At 45.0% G+C, this 23,435-nt stretch overlaps 1 protein-coding gene across 1 annotated transcript; it reads left to right on the forward strand.

Annotated features, from left to right (window-relative positions):
* The first annotated feature begins 194 nt into the window (after positions 1-194).
* MSRB2 (methionine sulfoxide reductase B2) lies at positions 195-20,403 on the forward strand. Its single transcript, XM_045534835.1, has 5 exons — positions 195-312; positions 7,606-7,706; positions 12,711-12,787; positions 19,191-19,338; positions 20,192-20,403. Exons 1-5 carry the CDS (start codon positions 195-197, stop codon positions 20,294-20,296), a joined length of 549 nt encoding a protein of 182 aa, XP_045390791.1. The 3' UTR covers positions 20,297-20,403.
* The last annotated feature ends 3,032 nt before the right edge of the window (positions 20,404-23,435 follow it).

Genomic DNA, 23,435 nt, shown 5'->3' on the forward strand with positions numbered 1-23,435 from the left:
GGGGCTGGGAGAGGCAGCGGGTAGAGGGGGCGGAGCTCAGGAGGCGGAAAGAAGGCGCGGGAGGCGGAGGACAGGCAGGGAAGGGGGAGGAGCAGGCGAAGTGGGGGGGAGGGGGCGCGCGGTCGGGGTAGCGGGGGAGGATGAGGATGGGGGAGGGGAGAGGCGGGGCGGGGCGTGTGACGGGCGCCGGCGTCATGGCGCGCCTCCTCCGAGCGCTCCCGCGCCTGCTGCTCCGGGAGGCGCCGCGCGGGGCCGTGCGGGGCCGAGCGGGCGACTGCGGGCCCGGTGCGGGGGCCGGACGCGGGGACGCAGGTAGGACGCGGGCCTCGCGGGCCCCGCCGCCGCCCGGCTTTCGCTCTCTCGTCCCGGGCGCGGGTCTGGGCCGGGCGCCTCCCCTCTCCCGAGCCTCCCTGCGTGCGCCCCCGCCCTCTCCCTGTGACCTTTGAGGGGGACACACTGACCCCTGTGAGGGTCCTAGGAAAGGTACAAATTCACGCACATTTACAATTTTTTTTTTTTTGCCAAACACGTGGGCTCAGGGGCCGCTGACGCTTATCCAGGGCGCGCTGTCCTGCGAGGGCCCGTCTGTCCCCTGTACCGACCGCGCTTCCCAGTCCCGCGAGCGTCCTCCGCGCGTCTGGAAGGGGGCGGTTGACATTCCGGGTCGCGGGGTGTTTCCCGCCCTGCTGTACTTCCCTGTGTCCAGCTAGGACCCAGGGAGACCGGGCTAATCGTTTGTTCCCTCCTTACGCTGGCATTGTTAATGGCCGTGAGAGGGGACCAAGGGTCAAGGGTGAGTGTGGGTTTCCTGCTAAACGCCCTTGGCTCTCTTTTGGGTCGGTGCACTTTTGCACTTCACCGTGAGGAAGGCCTCACCTGCGGACACCCGCATCAGCCAGCGCTGCACTTCAGAGCTATGTCAGGGTGACCTAGTGCCCCCTGGATTGGCTTCCTGGCCTGTTGCCCGACTGGCCCACCTTTGAATCTAATTTTATATGTGTCCACTGAAGACATATAGAGATACCTAACTGCAGGAAAGGTCCCTTTGTTTGGAACTCTATTTATGCCCTGTAGTTTTCAAAATGTCGTTTTAAATAAGTAACTAGATAAACGTACTTCCCGTTACGGCCTTCGTAACCCCTGGTGTCTCTAGTCAGCCAGTCTGATGATAGTTTTGCAAGCCCATGTGTGTCCAGCACTGTTTTTGGCTGAGAACCACAGGTGATGGAAACAGATCACAGTTGCAGGCTGGGGCTCTCCTCATCCCCCTTTGATGGGATAGTGGTTTTTGTGGAAACTTCCTGGTTGTACATGCTGCTGTCAGAAGCAGCCTAATGAATTACCATAGGATCTGAAGTTCTTTAGCAGCATTAAAATTTGGCCAGACACCAGTACATAACAGGAGCTGTGTAACTTATCAGACACCCCTCCTGGGAATTTATTCAAAGGAAATAATTCAAAAGAAGAACAAAGCTGTATGTGCAGAGATGTTTTTAACAACACCACTCTTGTGAACCGGAAACTGGCTAGAACCCAAATCTGTTAAGACCTACTTAAGTAAATCATGAAAGTTCAATTCACAAACCATTAGGCATCCATTAAAAATGATAAACAGGTAATAGTTCTGTGCTGAAGGGCTTGGACGTCAAGGGATGGGAATTTGAGTGTTGACGTTCTTTGACTTACTGACTCTATATCTGAGCTCGGGCTTTTACAAAGTCCCATAGATGTGGTAGCTTAAGCAACAGACATTTTCTCACAGTTGTGGAGGCTGGGAAATCCAAGATCAAGGTGACAACAGATCCCATTCCTGGTGTGGACCCGCTTCCTGGTGTGCAGATGGACGCCTTCTCCCTGGGTGTTCACATGGAGAGAATGAGCTCTCGGGTCCCTTCTTATGAGGACACTAATCCTCCATGAGAGCCCCATCCCCACTGACCTAATCGAAACCTCATCACCTCCCAAAGACCCTACCTCCAAATACCATCACACTGAGGGTTAGGGCTTCAACATGTGGATTTGGGGGCAGAGGGCATTCAGAGAACACAGATATTCAGTCCACAACAGTGTCTTTGGACAGTTTCTTTAGCTTGGTAAACTTAAACCTCAGGGTTTTTTTTTTTTCCTTCTATAAAATAAGGGTAATGATAAGGGTAGGGTTGTACAGAGTAAATTTATTCTAAAAATTAAATGTTTTGTCACAATGCTTGGCATTTAGCAAGGGCACAATAAATGTTAGTCATAATTACACAGATAATTATGAAAAGGACAAAATATGTAGCTACATTTTAACCCACCTCATGGGCTTAGGAAGGGTTGAGAGAGAGAGAGAAATTGGGGGAAATGAGAAGATATTGAAACAGTACAGAAGCGTTCTCCGGGGCTGAGATGTCTGAAGTGCTCAGAGGCAGGGCCCTATGATGGATTTTGTCATCCAGATTGACAAAGAGCAAATTGAAAGAAGAAAGGAAGAAATGGCCTAGAGAAAACTATTGCTTCAGGAAAACATTAGAGATGACTCTGGTAGGAAACCATCCTGGGCATAAGGTTAAAACAGTCCAGCCACCATGGTTAGAGCGACCACTGCAGGTGAGAGTGGGCTGGGGGTTCTCTGTGTACCAGCTCTTAGTGGGTTGCGTTAGGGGTGACAGGTACTTATGGAAATGAGTCTGGCTTGTGTGTGGCAACGGGCAGCGTAGCAACTGCGGCCAGAAACGCCAAAGGAGACAGCCAGTGTCTCCGAGAATGGGTTTCCTTAGGGATGAGAAAATCGAGGGCCACCCCCAGTCCTTATGACCAAGAAGGTACGCGGCCTGTGCAAATCACAGCACACACAGAGAGAGGAACCCAGAGCATGATTCAAGGTGAAGCTGGATAGCCGTCTAGTGCAGTAGCAGCTGCAGCCAAACTCTTTGGTTAGTTAAGATAACAAGAGATGCTGAAGAAGACAGAAAGAGGGAATCTGGAAAACATGTGGTTCCCAAAGGACCAACACATGGTACAGAGGACAGAAAACACCTGCACACACACGTAAAATGGCAAGAAACAGCATTGCAACCTCTTTCTAGCTGCTGGTGCCCAGAGGACTTTGCTCATTCCTGGATGAGAGACCTCGTCATGTGCTTTATGTACATGTGCCTAAATTGCCCTTTGATAAAACTGCATGGAATTTACTTTTAATGCAGTTTTCATTTAGACTTTGGCTGTTTCCTAAAGCCCAGCATGTTTGTTTGCTAGGGCTGGTATCTTGATGCCACAGGCCGGGTGACTTAAATGTTGGACATTTAATTTTATGCATTTCTGGAGGCTGGAAGTTCAAGGGGCCCCAGGGGTGGTTTCTCCTGAGGCCTCTCTCCTTGGCTTGGGGATGGTCACTTTCTTGCTGTGTCCTCGTGTGGCCTTTTCTCTGTGCCGGGTCATCCCTGATGTCTCTCCCTCCTCTTATGAGGACACTAGTCTTACTGGATTAGGGACCCCTCCTAATGGCCTCATTTTAACATAATCCTCTCTTTAAAGGCCCTGTCTCCAAATGCAGTCACATTCTAAGGCACTGAGGATTAAGACTTCAACATATGCATGTTGAAAGGGGGAAGGGCTCACAATTCAGTCCCTAACACCCAGGTCAAAGAAACCTCTTAAAGTGACACAGACAACATGTATCCTGATCTGAGCACACCCAACTGAGCATTTGTCATTTTGCTATCCAGGCAGAGTCTGTCTTCCTTTGCCTGAGTCTTCTAGGCTGGCAGATTTGCAGCTAAATGTTCCATAATCGGTGCTTGAACGAGAGCTGGTCTGAACATTGTTGCCTGTCCGCTAAGCCTTTCACACACTTAATAGTAGTGTAAAAGGCACACATAGATAAGGACTAAAAGAGCCAGGAAAAATGTATTTTTGTGTTGAAATTGGATGAAATAATTCTTTAACACTTTACATATTAGTTATGCATTTTAAACTGTAAAGAAAACATTAGGGCTGGGCACAGTGGTGGGTGGGTGTAGTCCCAGCTTCTTGGGAGGCTGAGCGGGGAGGATCATTTGAGCCCAGGAGTTCGAGGCTGCAGTGAGCTGTGATCGTGCCTGTGAACAGCTGCTGCCCTCCAGCCTAGGTGACACAGAAAGACCGAGTTAAAAAAAAAAAAAAAAGTCGTGGGGAAAGAGTCGTGGATGATAGCCTGGGTTTCTGGCTTGAAACATGGAGTGGATGAACGTGAGCACACGAGAGGAAGAGCAGATTTGGGGGTGGCAGGGAGATACACGAAGTTCTTTTGTGTGTAGTTTGAGATGGGACAGCCGGGTGGAAATATCCAGGTGGCAATGACATGTGGCTCTGGAGTTCAGCAGAGAGCTCTAGGGTGGAGGGGAAACAGATCTGGGAGTCGTCATCAGGTAGGTGCTACTTTAAGCCACTAAGTGGGTAAAATCACCCAGGTGCAGGTGCAGCATGATCAGAGAAGAAAGCCTAGGACAGGTAGACTCTCCTGAAGAACACCATTATTCAGGGGATGGCTGGAGGAAGGAGAGAGAGAGAGAACCTAGGGACGGGGTAACTGCAGAGCAGAGGGAATTTGGTGTCACAGAGCCAAGGGAATGGAATGTACTACAAAAGAGAGAGAATGCCCACAGTGCCAAACACTGCCGGAGCCACTAAGGTAGGGATGAAGCGTTCACTGGTGTTACTAAGAAGAGAGTCATTAGTGAGCTCTCTTGAGGACAGATTCCGAGCAGTCATGGGGTAGATGCCAATGTTTTGAGGAGTGACAGAGGTGAGGAAGTCTACGTGCAAGTGGCAGGGCCAGTGGAGTGTGAGAAGTTGATAATTCAGGCGAAAGGGGGACAATGTCTGGATCTTGGTCCTTAGGCTGAAAGAGAGGGGATCCTGAGCAGAGGTGGAAAAAAAAAAAACGTGGACAGGAGGACTTGGTCACTTATTTCACTGGGACCAGGTGGAAGGAGGAGGGTGGGCGCAGGTAGAGGACAGTGTGATGGTTTGGTAGCACAAAATTGAGGGATTTCTTTTGTGGTAGCGTTTGATTTCTCAAAAGTGAAATCATCTGGTGAGAGGAAGGTGGGAGGTGGTAGAGACCGTGGTTTGCAGAGAGTAGAAAAGGTTTGATCACCCACCGTGGAGGAACGAGAAGGAAACAGTAATCACCATGGTTCTTTGAGACCCCAGGGAGATTAGTAACTTTGTTGTTATTGTTGTTTGTTTGTTTTCCTTGGCCTCACATGCTGGAAGAGATTGGTAACTTTGTATTTATGAGGACAACTCTGTCCCTGGTCTGAGCATTTTCTCCAATAGTGCTTAATGGTTCAGGGATAAACATGGAGAACATAATTTTTAAAATAAGCTTTCTTACTTTGGAATCATTTTAGATTTACAGACGTGTAAACAGAGTACAGAGGGTTCCCAATACTCTCACCCCAGCTTCCCCTCTGGTTAACTTCTTACAGTGTTGTCATGGGACATTTGTCTAAGCTGAGAAACTGACACTGGTGGTACATTAGTGTCAGCTGAACTCCAGGCTTTGTTGGGATTTCACCAGATTCTTCATTAATGTCCTCTTTCTGTCCCAGATCCAATCCTGGGTTCCACACTGCATTTAGTCACTATGTCTCGTTATTCTCCGGTTTGTGACAACAGCTTTTCTTCATTTTTCATGGCCTTGACAGTTTCAAGGAAGAATGTGGGTCAGCCTGGGCTGGTTCGATGTTTCCCCTCGTGGTTGAACTGGGATTGCTGGTCACTGGGAAGAATCCCACAGAGCTGAAGTCCTCTGGTGGATTCGGGTGCCCTTCCCACACCTCCTTCCCCACCACTGAGATGCACGCATGCACCACAAGCACACACACTCACACTTACTTACGTGTTTATCTTGCTGCACCTTTTGAGAGTCAGGTGCAGACATCATGACACTTTGCCTTTAAATATTTCAGCATGTCTCCTAAGACCAAAGATTTTTTTCCTACAAAACACACAAGACAGTTTTCCTACTCAGGAAATTGAACATCCTTGTGTAATATAGAGTTCATATGCAAATTTCCCTAATATACCAGTAATGTCTTTTTAAGCTGTATTTTTTTCCTCCTGAGATCCAGAATTCACGTTGTATTTAGTTGTGGAGGGTAGTGGTTTTGCAGAATTTACTCAGTTTTCACTTATGTGATAGTTTCTTCATGATTAGACACAGATTAAACATTTTTGGCAGGAAAACTCTACTGGTCATTTTCTGTCCTTCTCAGCCACATCACATCAGGACAGGATGTCACTTGTCTCACTATTGGTGACGTTAACTTTGCTTACTTGGTTAAGGTGGGGACTTCTGGATTTCCCCATTGTAAAGGCATCTTTTCTTTTTTGTAATTAATAACCTTTGGGTCATATTTTGAGAAGGTATGACTGTTCTGTTCCCCTGTGGTCTTTCACCTGGGGGTCTTAGAACCCCATGATGACTCTTGCTTGAATCAGTTATTATTTTGGTGGTTGCAGAAATGGTGATTTTTAAAATTCTTTACTTCCTTCTTCATTTATCACTTGGCATTCTGCATGATAACTCCGCAGGCCACTGAGCAGGAATAATTGTCACATAAACACATTTTGCTTTGCTCCCAAAGTGATGAGTTTGCGGTATTATAAACTGGTGATGAAGATAAGTCTTTTCTTGCTGAAGTATTATTTAGGACTTTTTTTGTAACAAAAATGAATTTCAACTATAATTTCTGATGTGTTTGATGTACGGCTGCTGCCATGACAGGCATTTAACGTTTCGTGTTCAATGCCATGGTCAGATTAAATAACCCTTTGAGCCTCTGCTTTCTCCTTTGTAAATAGAAGAGTTGGATAAATGATAAAATCCTTTCAAATTCTTAATGTTGGCTGATTAGAAATATTTATTATGTAAGTTGAACTCCCTACTCCTTGGCTAATGACAGTACTGTTCTAGTTACTTTGTTTACACTCACCCAAATAAAAACTAGTAATATAGAAGCCAAAGGGAGTAGAAGAAAAGGAAAACAAAATGTGGACAAAAACCATGCAGCATCATAATAAACTATGGTATTTCTGTTTCCCTTGCAGGAATATGTGCTATAGGGGCCTCTCCTTTTTTTCCATGCAAGATTTTTCTAATAAAGACCTCCCTTGACAAACAAAACCGGAGATATCTTTATAAACCAGCAAGGGAGACGAGTTTAATAACTCACTAGCTCCGGGTTCTTTTCTAGCCAGGCCCTCAACTACTCCCAGCTGCTCCTCTAAAGTAGTCGGGGAAGAGGATCAGTTTCCCCCCCAGGCACCTGAGCGGAATTTATTCCACGTGGTTTCGCATTTCAGCTGCCTCTTTCGCTTCTGTGCCCCGAGAGGACTAGGAAAGCAGCTCTCTACTTGTTACTAATTTCTTATTAAATTCAGTAGTTAGTGAAGGCCTTTGTGCCTGAGATTTCTGGTCCCTGTGACAAATGAAGCGGTGGGAGAGGGAGGGAGGGAGGGGTCGGACCATTCCACTGGGTGACAGTGTGCTTTAGGAGCAAGAGCAAGGAAGAAAAATTCATCGTGCCTTTTTGTTTCAGTTAAAAAAAAAAAAAAAATTCCTATTTAACAATACAGGGTCTCCCGCAAAGCACGAGCCGTCTCTCACCAAGAGCGAATGGCAGAAGAAACTGACCGCAGAGCAATTCTACGTCACGAGAGAGAAAGGAACAGAACCGGTAAGCTCAACTGGTTTCCAGCTCTCTGATTAGATATGTTGAGGGTGAGGGGGAAATTGGAATAATCCGTCTACAAAACCTAACTCCTGGCCACTCACGCCCCGGATCTGGAATTCCTCCTGATCCACCCCCGTTTCAGGGCGATGGTACCCATTGTGGGGTAGAACCCCGAAACTTCCCCCTGGACACACAGCCACCCCCATCGTCTCTGTTCTGCCTCCTAAGTAACCTTCCAGTCCTTTCATTTCCTTCCGCTGCTCTCATCTCCCCACTGGGCCCGGTCACCTCCCCTGCACCCGACCATCCTGCACCTGTTGCATCCTCCCCTGCACCTCCTGCATCCTCCCCTGCACCCGTTCTCCACACGCAGCCAAGGAGGCCTTTGGAAAACACGAATCTGACCACATCACGACCCAGCCCAGGACCCCTCCGTGGCTGCTCACTGCTTTCAAGGAGAAAGAAAAGTATTAAATGGCTAATAAGGTCCTAAAGGCTCTGGCCCCCGCCTCCCACACCATCCTGAAATCCTGTCGTCTTTCCTCTTGACCTGTGCTTTGGCCACATGTCCCTCGGGCTGTCATGCACCCTGGGCTCCCACCTCTTGTAAGGCTCTCGCACCTGCATTCCTTCCTCTTTCCTATCACCTTTCCTTCTGGTTAATTCATACCTAGCTGTAGCTTAGCCCCCCTTTCTCGGGGAAGCCTCTTCCCTGCCCCGAGCGAGGTTTGCTTTACCAGGACTCACCCGTCATAGCCTCTGCCATCGCTCTGTTCTCCCCTGGCACCTACCACGCCACCTGGCTATGGCAGACACTCAGACAATCAATTGCATTCAGCAATCTCAGCTTTCATTCATTTCCAGAGAGAACAGCCCTTGGTGGCTCCTCCTTGTAACACCATTTGTTTACAGTGTTCCATTTCTTAACTAAGATTCTGTCTTAGACCCAAATATAATCAGTAGAATTTAGCTATTGAACTTTGTTATTAGCCATTTTCATCTGTGAGGTGGATCCCACGGAGTGGACCACAGCACAGTGGTTTTGCAAAATTGTATTTTTCCTTTGTCGGTACTTGCAGACTTCAGGCAGCTATCTGTGTGTACGAGGCCTTATAATCATGGTCTCAGTCAGGCGCGGTGGCTCATACCTGTAATCCTAGCACTCTGGGAGGCCGAGGCGAGAGGATTGTTTGAGCTCAGAAGTTCGAGACCAGCCTGAGCAAGAGCGAGACCCCGTCTCTACTAAAAATAGAAAGAAATTATATGGACAGCTAAAAATATATATGGAAAAAAATTAGTCGGGCATGGTGGCACATGCCTGTAGTCCCAGCTACTTGGGAGGCTGAGGCAGAAGGATTGCTTGAGCCCAGGAGTTTGAGGTTGCTGTGAGCTAGGCTGACGCCACGGCACTCTAGCCCGGGCAACAGAGTGAGACTCTGTCTCAAAAAAAAAAAAAATCGTGGTCTCACCCTCAGTTTCTCTGATGCCAAAGTCATCAGACAGACCAGCATATCCCAATAGAGTATCATGAAATGCTGGTCTTTTTTAAAACTTCCTGTGGGTGAGATTTTAATACAGCCTTCATTGGGAGAAAGACTACATTAGCTGTTATTGTGGATAGCACAAGGGAGCCTCACGTGATAGGCTGTGAGCAGTCGTGTGCATTCCCAGAATATTCTGAGGCAGCCCTAATTCCCAGGTACAGAGCCAGGCAGGGTTTGGTGTATACACGGGGCCTAGAGATGAGCTGCCAGATGTTTAGGAGAATAAACCTGTGCGCTTCTTAAACAGATGGTGCAATACACTCCATGCATTTGGCTATTTTACAAAATGAGCATCTTCCATTATTTTAACTAATGCTATAAATCCCATCCCATTGATCCATTTCCACATTTAACTTTTTAGAATATTGCAGAACTATAAGGTTTAGTTAGCTTCATTAGACTAAAAGAGGAGAAATGAAATGTCAAAAACTTCTCTTTGGTGACTCCAAATTAAAATTCGGTGACTCGTGGTTTTTCTCGTGAAACAATAATGTTGCTAGCATGCTGCTAGACCAGTGAAAAAATGTACAGCCTGGTTGATCAGTAACCTAAAGTCCGGTATCCATAGAAGGGAGGTTTTATGCGGGTCATTGTCTGTGTGCCCTCCAGACCCTCTGTCCCTGGGCTTCTCCCTGCTCTGAGCTCTGGAAAGTGACCACCCGCTCCCTGTCCTCAGGCTGCTGATTTCGTTTAGCCCGCAGGAGACCCAGCGAGGTCAAAGGGCAGGATGGAGAAATCACTGGGGCCCAAGGGCCTCTCTGCAGGGCTGCAGGTTGGCAGTGGCTGTGATCCTCTGCTGCAGGTGGCAGCCCCCTCCCTTCCTTTGTCCCACAGGCCTAGTGGGGATCCCTTGTTGGTTTCCATCGGCCCTGTCCCCACCTTTGTAACGGTCCCACACGAAATGATCTGCAGTCATCCATTCTGAATGTGTTGTCTGTTTGCAGCAGGTGTGTTGTACTGACAAGATCCCCAAAGGCTGAACTGCCATCGGTCCAGACAGGCCTTGACATCCCAGGGGAATCTCCACTGTCACTCTGTCTCTGACCCCGGCCCCTCCCTCTGCAGCCAGTCATTTCAGTTCTTTCTTCTAGGTTATTCCTGACTTTGTTTCCACTGCTCTGCCTGGGCAGGAGCAGTCTCCAGGCCCTCTCGAGTGACTGACATGGGGTTGCTCTCTGCCCCCAGTGGCTTCTTGCCCCCTCTCCAGTCCATTCTTCCCCCGCATGTCAAATGAGTTCTCTCAAAACCAGCTTTGTCCTGTTCCCTACTAACCGAGATTAAATTTTAAAAAAAGAAAAAAATGTTAGTAAAACCCAGCTCTGATCAGGCGTAAACCCAGTTTACAAGTTTCTAATAGCTTTGCATTTCTGGGAGGACTGCGTTTAAGCTCTTGGGCGAGGTCTAACCTGGTTGTCCCCTCCTACCTTCCCAGCACAGTCTCCGTCCCTCCTCCACCTTCTTCCCACACCTGGCCTTGCCCAAGCTGTTCCGCCTGCCAGAAATACTCTTCCATGTCTTCATCTGACCAACTCTTACTCATCCTTCAAAACCCAGCTTAGTGTTTTCAAATTTTTCCATAATAAACATCCATCAGCTGTGTATTTAAAAATGATAGTAATAAAAGGTTAAGGAAAAAAAGACTCTCTCCCCGCCCCTCCCCCGCCCATCTCAGGCAGTATCTGGTGCACAAAACCTTCATGGAAACTCCCTTCATAGTGAAGGACACAACACTACCCAGATTGCCTGCCCTCTCTGTCCCAGCTGTCACCATATGGTATAAACTGTCAGCTCACCTGTCTCTTCCCATCTGAGTGGCAAGTTCTTCGAATGCAGGAACTGTGGGTTTGTTTTTTCCCCCTACCTCTGCCATAGTAGCCCCCAGACCAGCATGGGGTACAGAAATGCTGGAACACACAAGTGAGATAGAAGCTGGGCTTTGCCCTAAAGAAGTGGTAGGACTTGTATAAAATTGGGGAGGGGAGCAAGGGAACATCAGGAAGCCAGGCAAGGAGGGAGCAGGCAGGAGTCATTTCATAAAGTATATTGGCCAAAGATTCCTCTTCATTCAAATTCTTATTTTTATTATTATATTTTTTACTTACTGTGATAGCAGTTTCCTGTCAACTTCCTTTGCCCAGCTGGCTGCTGCAAAGATGAAACTGTATTTTGACTCTTACCCAGGCTGTCTGGATCCTATAAATAAGGCTTTTCTAGGCCAGCCTTGGGACCACCCTTTTGCCCATGTGCATCCGCAGCCCGGGCCGTGGAATGGGAAACCCGCTTCATTGTACGTGCCCATGTTGGGGTCAGGTGTTCGACGGGACGGGCCATAAAAGGCTGACTCACTACTGTTTGGATTTCTGCAGTTAAGTTTGGGGTTTTTAAAGAGGGAAACATGCAAGTGTGCCCAGATGGTAGGTTCAGTAGGTTAACTTGGAATTTTCTTGTTATGCGGCTCACTGGAAATGTGCTGTTAATACTAGTACAGGGGATTTGGATGTATGGCCTGTGAGATTTTGAACTTGGGGAATCCAGAGAGGGCAGAAGAATCCAGTTATTTCCTGAGTCAGCTTTGGCACTCGGCAGACCTTTCTGTGCTTTGGCTTCTCCTCCCGCCCGTAAGATGGGGCAGCGCTTGCTACCAGGCACTGTGACGGTGGGTCTTCATAGTTAGCTTGTGCAAGGGTTGCTTTTTCTGTAATTTTCTTCAACAGAGGAGATGACAATAGGAATTGGGCAAAAATGGGCTTTTTTTTAAAAAAAAAAAGTGACAGCCAGTTTGCAAAGTAACATTTTAAAAAATCTTGACTCAGCTGCTGACTCATTGCCTTAAGTGTCCTCATGTTCCTCTTGCAATAATACCTTTGAAGACCTGCAAACTCTTTAAGCCACAATGAGTGTAGTCATTTCATCTAAGTAGCATCCTAGCACTCTGGGACTCTAGCTCATTATTTAACATTTATCAAACATGCAGTGTTCTAAATACCGTGTGAAGCATATTAAAGACACATCCCCGATCTCACTGAACTATGCTTTTTATGTATCTGTATTCTCTCCTTAATTGGAGATTTCAAAGTGTGTTAGACAGTGGACTTGATTCCTGTGGTATTAATATTAACTCTTTTGAAACGGAGACCGAAGTCTCGTACAATTGCAGAGGACAAGACTCTGTTCTCTTGCTTTTTCACTGTCTTTGAAGTTCATGGATGAAAGGTGCTATATAAATGCAAAGCATTATTAATGTCATAATTTGAATATTGGGCACAATAAGGCCCGGGCTGTAAACAAGTTTTCAGGCTGCTTCACTGGGTGCCTTATAATTTTCTCTCCAGTGATATTTGCACTTGGTCAAATTAGTACTGAAATTCCTTGATTTGGAGACTTATGTGGGATTCAGATCTGCTCTGTCATCTCCTGCTGGTCATATAAGAAACTGAACATGACGTATCTAATTTGGTTTCAGCCTTTCAGTGGGAGCTACCTAGATAACGAGGAGGCAGGAATGTATCACTGCGTGTGCTGTGACAGTCCGCTCTTCAGGTAAGTTAGAGAGTCAAGAGCAAGAACAAACTGCCAAACTTCTTTTCCTATCACTTAGAGCTGTTCCCAAGACTTCTTAGCTTATGTTCTTCCTTTAACCCTGAGAAATAGCAAACAAATACAACTTGGTGGGCACCTTAATGATAAAGTTATTAGAATATTATAGAAGGAAAGTTTTTAAAGAAATCTAAAGCATAATTGTATTTGCTGGGCCATGTGATTAAAACTATATCTCTCCCAGGGGGGTAAAAATGGGTTTATAATTTAATTTTGGAAATGTAGAATTTTATGAGGATAGATTCCCCACAATGCTTGACAGTAGTGAATACCGTGCCCTCTTCTGTGTAGCTAAAAGTAAATTTAATTGTCCCTTGATTTCAAAGCCTCTCTTAAGTCAATCAGGACCTGAAATCTCTCAACAAATGCTTTTTTGTTTAGACATGCAGGAAGCAGTCTAAAAAAAGGAGATTCGATGAAGAAGAAAGGAAAACATCTTTGAAGTCCTGCATTTCAGAACTTCAAAGATGTTTTCCTTTCTTTTGCATCAACCTTAAATTGGTTTAGAATAAAATATAAATCAAGCCAGCTCTGCAGATCGTCCATTAGGCGTTGCTACCTTCTGTCCCCTGGGCTTTGCCGGGCTGGCCGCTGATGGGGGCTGCATCAGGCAGCCAGGCCCCCTGCGAGCATGAGCGATTAGCATCGATTTTCCTTCACGGTCACGGTCACGGAAGCGCAGGCCTTCGCGGTACGGGGGAAACTAGAAGGTTAATTTTTACCCAGTAAAGTGTGGAACTCATATTTCTGAGATATTAGTTATTTCTTGACACTTGGTTCTGTTAGAGAAGAGAGTTAGGGCTTGGGAGACAGCCAGTGTGCTCTCAGCCAAAGCACCGTGTTGTCGGGTGTCAAAGATTGCCTCGCTCCCGTGCGCTCGCCTGGGTCCGTTTCCATCTTCGACTGTAAAGACAGAGGACGAGAAGTCATCCTCGTAAGGGCGCGCTCCTGAATTGCAGTCTTCGCTCTGTGACTCCCTGGGGGTTCCAGTTTCTGCACCTGGAAAGAGGGGGCCTCCTTACCCCCCAGTGCACATTGGCCCCTCGCCACACAGGCTCAGTCACGGCATCGGGACCTTGGAGCCGGGAGGGCCCTGAGAGGCCACAGCAGAAAGCTCTGTCCAGTAGAACCTTCCACGGCGATAGAAAGCTCTCTGCCTGGCCACCGTGGTGGCCACTTATCACATGTGGCTGTTGAGCACTTAAAATGTGGCCGGTGTGGCTAAGAAGCTGAGTTTTTTCATTTTATTTCATTTTAGTTAGATTAAACTTAAAAGGCCACATGTGGCCAGTGGCTACTGTCTTGGCACAATGCTAGTTCAAATGAAGGCAGTTAAGTGACCAAGCCCAGGTGATGGAGAGTGTGAAACAGCCAAGATTCATTACTTGGAGAACCAGCCAATTCTCCAAAAGCCCATTTACCAACTGGCCAGTTTACTGAACTGCCAATTCACCAACCTTCTTTGTTTCTTTTTAGCCATTTAGTTTGAACAGAAAAGTTTTCGTTTTCCTATCTTAAGGACTTGTGAGTTTGTTTCTGTTCCATTTCCCTGTTGCTGTTATTGCAGCTGAGACTGGAGAAAAAAATACATTCATAAGAATCATTTGTGTTCCAGAATACACTCTTAAAGGTGCATTTATTTATGGGAGAGGCAGTACAGGACAGTGATTAAGGCAGCTTAGATGTGCATCATGGCTCCACTGCTGTGTGACCTTGGGCAAGTTTCTTAACCTCTCTGTATCTCGATTTCCTCACCTGTAAAATGAGGATAACTACCTAATTTATAAGGTTGTTGGGAGAATTATCTGACATGAGTCAGGCACTCCATGCAAGTTGGCATAATGTTTTCTTAGAGACAGAGCCTTCCTCGGGCTGTCTACGTGAATGTATGTTTGGTAATGAGGATTCTGGAGAATGTAGTGTAATTAATGAGAACATGCAGATGACTATATTTTAGAGTGTTCCTCCCATTCTAGAGGGTAGTTTTAGGAATATGTTCTTGTTTTGACTGCCATTTCCCCCCTCTCTGTCTATAGCCTCTATATTAGGAAACAGGAGCAAAAAAAAAATAATTTCTTAAATGCTTGTAAATGAAGTGAAAAGCTGGTCAACCAAAACTAAATAGTTAATTGAACAAGTGAGTGCCGGGGCCACAGCCTCCTTGCTTCCTTCCTGCTCCAGCTGGGCTGCGTGCGTGCGTCCGTCCGTCCGTCCGACCTGTGACTTTCCAGGGCCACCCCCATCCCCACCGTATGCTGATTTCAGTGCCACTTATTATTGAATACAGATTTCTCCAGGAAACTTCCTCTGATGGCACACACTGTGGGTTTTTCTTTTCTGTTTCAAATTCCTATTTGTCCCAGCCTGAGAAAGAGCAAGACCCTATCTCTACTAAAAATAGAAAGAAATTATATGGATAGCTAAAAATACATATAGAAAAAATTAGCTAGGCATGGTGGCACATGCCTGTAGTCCCAGCTACTCGAGAGGCTGAGGCAGGAGGATTGCTTGAGCCCAGGAGTTAGAGGTTGCTGTGAGCTAGGCTGACCCCACGGCACTCTACCTGGGCAACAGAGTGAGACTGTCTCAAAAAAAAAAAAGCAAACTCCTATTTGTCATACCACACAACTTAGGACTTAATTGTTCTCATACTGGCTCAAATATTTCATTTGGTTGAGGAGATAAACTGATAAGCCCAAGCTCTCCGTGTATGTCCTTTCATCAGACCTCTCAGCAGCTCTTGGAAGTGCTGTGATTATTCTCCTTTCCTAGTGAGGAAACTGACATGTGGGAAGACTGTGAACTTGTCCAGGGTTCTGCAGCTCATCGGTATCTGGCAAAAATGTGAGCCCACGACTGCCAGACTCCAGGGCCCACGCTCTGATATCCGAGCTCCTGCAGGCCACTCGCACCGTGCGTGGAACAAGCCACCATCTCCATCTGGTGCCAGCCTTCTGGGTTCCAGGCATAGGTGCCCCAGAGGACAGAACCAGCCTCTAAGGGGTAGGCACGGCCAGTGTAACCCTCGAGCTCCCTTTCAGAGCCTTGTTCCCAGCCACACCTGCCAGGCTTACCATTGTCCCCTTCACAATCCTGTAGTCGTTGGAATGAATTTGGTGCACATCTCTGCAGAGCTGCCCCCTCTCCAAATCAGAGACCTTTATTGAAGCTGTCCAGGTTAAGAGCACTTTCCAGAATTTGATCACTCCTCTAGGGACTCCAGACTTGTTTCCTTAACTAGGAATGAAGTCATATTGCCCCCCTCCTCTACTTCCCCTCCTCCTCCCCTTCTTCCTTCCTCCTTTTTCTCCACCCGTAAGCCTATTCTGGCAGTGCTTACTAAAATCTTGTTGGATCACACATTTCATGGTCATAAATCTTAAAATAGGAGGAAACAGTGCCTGATACTAGTTCACTTTTTACATAATACCCTGATGTCCTACGCGTGTCACGAGTAACTAAGTAATATTGTTGAAAAACCTTTGTGTGCCCCATTCCCCAAATGAGCGGCAATTCTCCTAAAAGGTTAGGGTTGTCAGTTATCACCAGGTGTAGCCTCTGCTATTGGTTTTGGGTCTGTGAAATTTCCAGAAATGAAGGAAAACCAAAGCAAATAAACACATAAGACTAAACAAAAGAAAAACTGCTTAAAGTATATGATCCAGGATGGTTTTAGTTTCTCAAGGGTAAGCCTTGTAATCTACTAATCATTTAAATATGTATGTTGGAATTTCTGATTGGGTTTAATATTTAGGATCCTGGTTTTAAATTATATATGTTGGGCCTCTCATATTACTTGGTAAAATTCTCCAGATTCTGCTAATTGCATCAATAAAGGTTTATTGTTTCCCATAAAATGTTTTAATGAGTTTTTATTAGTCTTAGATTCATTCATTTAAAAAATTTTATTGTATTCATAATTCTCCATCAACATTCCTTTAATGCTCACTAGTTTATACATAAAGTTGAGGATGGAAAGGCTGTGATTAAAAGATACTTACAGTGTTTTTCCCTGAGCAGAGTAGCCAGATGAATATTTTTGAACCCTTGGAAAAGGATTACAAAGGATGCAACCTGAATGCACAAACACTTGCAGTTGGACCCACAGTTGCTCACATTTCATGGAAATTTGATATTAATAATAAAAATGGCATTAAAAATGACAGCTACTGACTTATGTACCATGTGTCAGGCATTAGGCTAAACACACTATATACAGAAAGTGAGGTAATAATGCCATTGCTAGTCTATAGGTTCTATAGATTCTAACTTGCCAAGGTCACGCAGATGTAGTAGACCTCCTGGATTCATGCTCAAATCTTTCAGAATTCAAGGTCCTTACTCCAAGTGCTTATACCTGTGGTTCTCAAAGTCTAGTCTAAGGACCCTGAGGGTTCCTGGGACCTCTCTAGGGGATCTGTGAGGTTTTCTCTTTCCAATCACATATCACATCTTCCTATACTTCAATCAAAACAACACTGTAGGCCGGGCGTGGTGGCTCACGCCTATAATCCTAGCAACCTGGGAGGCCGAGGCAGGTGGATCGTTTGAGCTCAGGAGTTCGAGACCAGCCTGAGCAAGAGCAAGACCCCGTCTCTACTAAAAGGAGAAAGAAATTATATGAACAACTAAAAATATAAAGTAAAAAATTTATAAAAAAAACCAACATTGCAACAAATTTAATTCAGAGGCACATGTGAAGATTCAGTTGTCTTTTTTTAAAACCAGACATTAAAGAGAGTTGCGAAATTATGAAAGTGCAATTATTCCCACTAAATTTCATTTTGAAAAATATAATTATTTGTCATAAAAATATGTTAATATCTACAGGTTGAAGATCCATAATCTGAAAATCCAAAATCTGAAATGCTCCAGAGCCCGAAACTTTTTGAACACCAACATGGTACTCAAAGGAAATGCTCATTGGAGCATTTCAGATTTGGAATTTTCAGATTAGGGATGTTCAACTGGTAAGTATAATGCAGATATCCCAAAATTTGAAAAAAAATCTGAAACACTCTGGTTATAAGCATTTTGGATAAGGGGTATTCAACCTGTATTTTAAAAAATAATGCATACATATTTTTAAAATTCTCAATTGCACTTTTTAATTTGTTAAATACTGATATGTATAACTCCTATAAACAAAAGCTCTCAGAGATCCTCAATAATTTCAGGGCATTAGAGATATCTTGAGACCAAAACGTTTCAGAATTGCTGTGTTACACAGTCCTGTGTCCACGAGTTTGTGCTCTCAGCTGAGCTTCCTTCTGTGTTCACAGTCTGGGGATTTGGTCCTTTGCCACTTTTTCTTCTTTCTTCAGTTTTTTGCTAGCTCTAACACTCAGTTCTGCTCTTTCTTCCTTAAATAGAGGAGCCATCTCCCTGCCATTGCATAAAAAAAAAAGTCTGTTTTCCTAGTGGTATTTAAGGGAGCTTAGCTGTCAGAGCACTTAGAGAGTGGGTCTTTGGTGAGCAGATTTGCTTGTTGTTCCTCTCCCCTCCCACTCTCCTTCCTCCTCCTCCTCATGCCAGCTCGTCCAGCCCCATCCAGCCTTCGGCATCATTAGTCCCTGGGAGGCTTCCCCTGGGGAGGGTCAGGCTTCCCTGCAGTAATTGATGAAGGGTAGCCAGGCTTGTGAATTAATAATAATAATCACAGCATTCACATTCACGACCATTGACCATGTGCCTGGCACTGTGCTCCACAGAGGATTCCCTTAAATCCTCAGTGCAGCCCTTTAGGGGAGATATTATCCCCATTTTACAGGTGAAGAAACTGAAGCTTCAAGAGGATAAGTAGCTTAGTCTATTATCACACAGCTAAGCAGTGGCCAGAGGCAGCTTTTGAATCCCAGTAGGCAGTCGGTCTCCTGTGTTTGGATAACTTGAAATCCTGTTGCTAAAAACAGCTGTGTCATCAGATCTTACACTTCTGTGATGCTCCGAGACCTGGGTGACCTCCTCCGACCACTGGTATTTTGTTTTGATGTCTTCCTCCTCTGCATTCAGAATGCATGAGTTTGATCTGTGTTTCCTGATAGTAACACAGTTCACAAAGCACCACGTGGTTTTGGATCCTTGCTGGACATCAAGAAAGAAGCCTTTTAGCATCAAAAGAACAAGAAATTCTTTCACTGCGACGAGTTGGTGGCTTTGATAGTGCAGATGCAGCGAGAACGGTTCCCGTGGGACGGGCTGTTCACCGAGCTGGGTGTGGGGTCAGGCAGCGGGGAGCAGGAATCAGACCCTGCCCCCCGGAATAGCAGTGAGCGGGGCATGCGACACGCCTGGTGTCTCAGTGCCGCATCTTTAGCCGCCGTCCTGTTGTGACTGTCCTCTGCAGTTCTGAGAAAAAGTACTGCTCTGGCACGGGGTGGCCTTCGTTTTCTGAGGCTCACGGTACATCTGGCTCTGATGAAAGCCACACAGGGATCCTGAGACGTCTGGACACCTCCTTAGGATCCACTCGCACAGAGGTTGTCTGCAAGCAGGTGGGTTTTTTTGCTTTGTTTGTTTTGTTTTCCCTGATGCTGCCCCAGGGGCCCAGAGAGCTCTCTTGCCATTGGCGAATCTGGTATCCATCTATGGGGTCCTTCTGTCATCAAAACACGTTGGATTTCTACTAGCATCAGTAACAGTCCCTCTCCCGGCTCTGCGGGAGAGAGAAGAAGCTTCCTGAGCTTCTCTCTGCCTTGCCTGGTCCTGGCTTCCACGGAGATGGGGGCAGAGACAGGAAAGGGCTGTCCCATCGTGTTCTTTTGAACGGGGACAGGCAGAGCCACACTGCAGGTGATGTCAGCACGTTATGCCTCCTGTGAGCCTGGCAGGAGGGAGTGGCTTAGATCCAGATGGCACATTCATTTTGGTGTCCTTGGGTGCTTACGTTTTCTGACTCCTGGCTTTTGTACAACACCAGAGGCAAACTGACAAAGGTAGCATAGTGTCGCCTTCAGTAAAAGAGCATAGCAATACCCTGGCTGCAAGGTTGCTCAGTCCTTACCCAGGACCTGTGTTACTGCTCCATGTGCATCATGCCAATTGTCCAGCGGTTTTGGTGCATCGGTATAATTATTATACCCATTTTATAGGTGGGTAAATCAAGGCCCGGATTTAATAACTTGCTCACATTCTACTGGTAAAGTAAAACTATTAATGTTCTATTTACCCTGACTGTGCTCTGCATTCTCTCCTTTCTTAATCGAATTCTGACGTGATAGACTGTCCCCCCCTAACACACAGATATCCCACTGCGGAAGCGGGTGGCCATGTGGGGTCTGTCTGTCTGGTTTCACATGAAGAGCTTCGTTTCAGCTGAGAAATGACAGAGGCTTCTCTCCTGCTCAGTGTGAAGCTCATCTTGGCCACGTGTTCCCCGACGGGCCTGCACCCACTGGCCAGAGATTTTGCATCAACAGCGTGGCCCTGAAGTTCAAGCCAAAGAAACAGTGACTGTCTCCAAGAGTCCCTGTCCCTGCCACCCTTTCATTTGCACCTTTGATGTCCGGAATTCATCTGAATGACTTGCTTTATTTGCTGTAAAACTGGGCTGAGTTTGCTGCAGGCACCCAGCGAGTCACAGCTTCTCATAGCTACCTGGAATCAGCTCAACCCCACTCCCGCTCGGACTGTCGAGTTTCACCAGGTGACAGAGGGGCAGCCGCTTCCATTGTGCTGACTTCCCTTTGGCTTTGCATGGGACCACCGGGCATGACTCTTTGGGGACATCAGGACACCAGTAAGCCAAAAACTTCCTGCAAAACTTCTCTGCATGTTCCATTGCAGTTCAGCCCCTCACGGGAATACACAGGTGAAAAGAGGAAGGAAAACATAGAATCCAAGGAGTCAGTAATCTCAGTACTGAGAGCAGGGCTGTGGAGAGCTGGGCTTTGGGAGGCACGTATGGTGAGCAATGAGATGCAGGATTTTTTTTTTCCCCTAAATTTTAACTACTTTGGATCTTTCTACCCATAAATCAGCTGTAATGCAGTTTGTTAGATTTCAGTGATTATGAATAAGTGCCCACCCTCATACGTTTGGCTACAAAAGTTAAACCTTTTAAATGTTCATATAAAATATTTCCTAAAATTTATGTTTGCTTTTTGTCTAATGAATTTGCTCTTTTATAAAAATGACTCTAAATCGAAATGACAAAAAGGAATTAGAATGAGCATGGTAGTGGGTGTTTGGTTATACCAAGACTCATAGCAAATTGAGTATTTTACAGATTGAGAGTCTTGAATAATGTGTTACTAGAAGTACTTAAATCATTCTCTTTGTGGCTTTATTAGCAGTTGAAAAACTTAATTATTTCATTTTTCTCTTTATTAGCTTGTTATATGTTATTTTACATTTCTTTTATTGGCTACCCTGGAAATCACAACATGCTTGCTTAACTGGTTACTATCATATGCAAATCTTTACTCTCCCCCCAAGAATGCTAACCTTAGAAGAATACTTGAACTCCATTAACATTCTCCAATATTTTGTGTTATTATTGTCATGTATTTAATTTTATACACATTTTAAAGCCCCCAAATCATCATTAACATATATGGTTGATATTCCTTTATATTTACCTATATATTTGCCTTTTTTTTTTTTTTTTTTGGTTGCTTTCTTCTTCCTGCAATTCCGTGTTTCCATGTGGGATCATTTTTCTTCTACCTAAACAACTTTTTTTATTTTTCCTTTTAGTTCATGTTCCTAGTGATGAATTTTCTCAGTTTTAGTTGATGAGAAAATATTTAGTCTTCTTTCATTTCTGAGGAATATTTTCCCTGAGTATAGAATTCTGATTTGGAGAATTAGATTTTTTTTTTTCCCTTACAGATAGCCAATTGCCCCAGCACCATTTGGTAAAGACTTTCTTGAATTTCCTTAAGATGTTTTACCAAAAATTAATTTCTTTTTCTTTTTAATTTTTTTTTTTGAGACAAAGTCTCCTGTTGCCCAGGCTAGAGTGCAGTGGCGTCAGCCTAGCTCACAGCAACCTCAAACTCTTGGGTTCAAGTGATCCTACTGCCTCAGCCTCCCGAGTAGCTGGGACTACAGGCATGCACCACCATGCCCGGCTAATTTTTTCTATATATGTATTTTAGTTGGCCAGATAATTTCTTTCTATTTTTAGTAGAGACGGGGTCTCACTCTTGCTCAGGCTGGTCTCGAACTCCTGACCTTGAGCAATCCTCCCGCCTCAGCCTCCCAGAGTGCTAGGATTACAGGCATGAGCCACTGCGCCCGGCCCCCAAAATTAATTTCCATATAAGTGTGGGTCTATTTCTGAACTCTCTATTCTGTTGCATGGATATACGGCTCTTATACTACACTGTATCAATTACTCTAGCTTTATAGTAATAGCCAGTCTCAAAATCAGGTAATGTAAATTTCCCAACTTTGTTCTTTTTTTTAAAATTGTTTTGGCTATGCTAATTCCTTTGCATTTCCATAGAAATTTAGAATTAGCCTGTAAATTCCTATTAAAAATTCTTGCCAGGATTTTGATTGGGATTGCATTGAACATATTAGACCAGTGTCGGAAGAATTGACATCTTGATAATATTAAGCCCCCAATCCATGAGCTTGATATATTTCTTTATTTATTTAAATCTTCTTTAATTTTTCTTTGAATATCTTGTAGTTTTCAGTGTGGAGTCGTGCACATATTTTGTTAAATCTATCCCGAATTATTTTAATTTTCTTAATGCTATCATAAATTGTTATTTGCATTTTACTTTCTAATTGTTTTTGCTATATACAGAAATACAGTTAATTTTTGTGTTTTGAACATGCATCCTGCAATCTTACTAAATTAACTCATATTAGTCCTAGTAGCTTTTTTTCCTGGATTCCTTTGAGTTTTCTGCATACGCAATCATGTTGTCTGCAAACAGAATAGTTTTACCTCTTTTCTTCAATCTGCCTTTTTCTTTTCCCTGCCTTATTCAATACCTAGGTTAAGTCAATATAGTGAGAATGGATATTATTGCTTTGCTTGTTCGTGATCTTAGGTAGAAAACATTAAATCTTTCACCACTGAATTTAACGTATGCTGTAGATTTTTCATAGATGACCCTAATCAGATGAGGAAGACTCTTCCCATTCTTAGTTGCTGAGGGATTTAGTCATGAAAGATTGCTGATCTTTATCGAGTGTTTTTCCTGCATGTATTGAAATAATTACGTGGTTCTCCTATATCCTATTAATATGGTAAATTACATTGAGTGATTGTCTAATGTTAAACCATCTAATGTTAAACCCCACTTGGATATGATATATAGTATCTTTTTTTAAACGTATTGTTGGTCCTTATTTGCTGTATTTTATTAAGAATTTTTGGCTGGGCACGGTGGCTCACGCCTGTAATCCTAGCACTCTGGAAGGCCGAGGCGGGCGGATCGTTTGAGCTCAGGAGTTCGAGACCAGCCTGAGCAAGAGCGAGACCCTGTCTCTACTAAAACATAGAAAGAAATTATACAGATGGCCAAAAATATATATAGAAAAATTAGCCGGGCATGGTGGCGCATGCCTGTAGTCCCAGCTACTCGGGAGGCTGAGGCAGGAGGATCACTTAAGCCCAGGAGTTTGAGGT

Source organism: Lemur catta, chromosome 1 (assembly GCF_020740605.2).
Source record: "Lemur catta isolate mLemCat1 chromosome 1, mLemCat1.pri, whole genome shotgun sequence".
In the NCBI taxonomy this organism is placed as follows: domain Eukaryota; kingdom Metazoa; phylum Chordata; class Mammalia; order Primates; family Lemuridae; genus Lemur; species Lemur catta.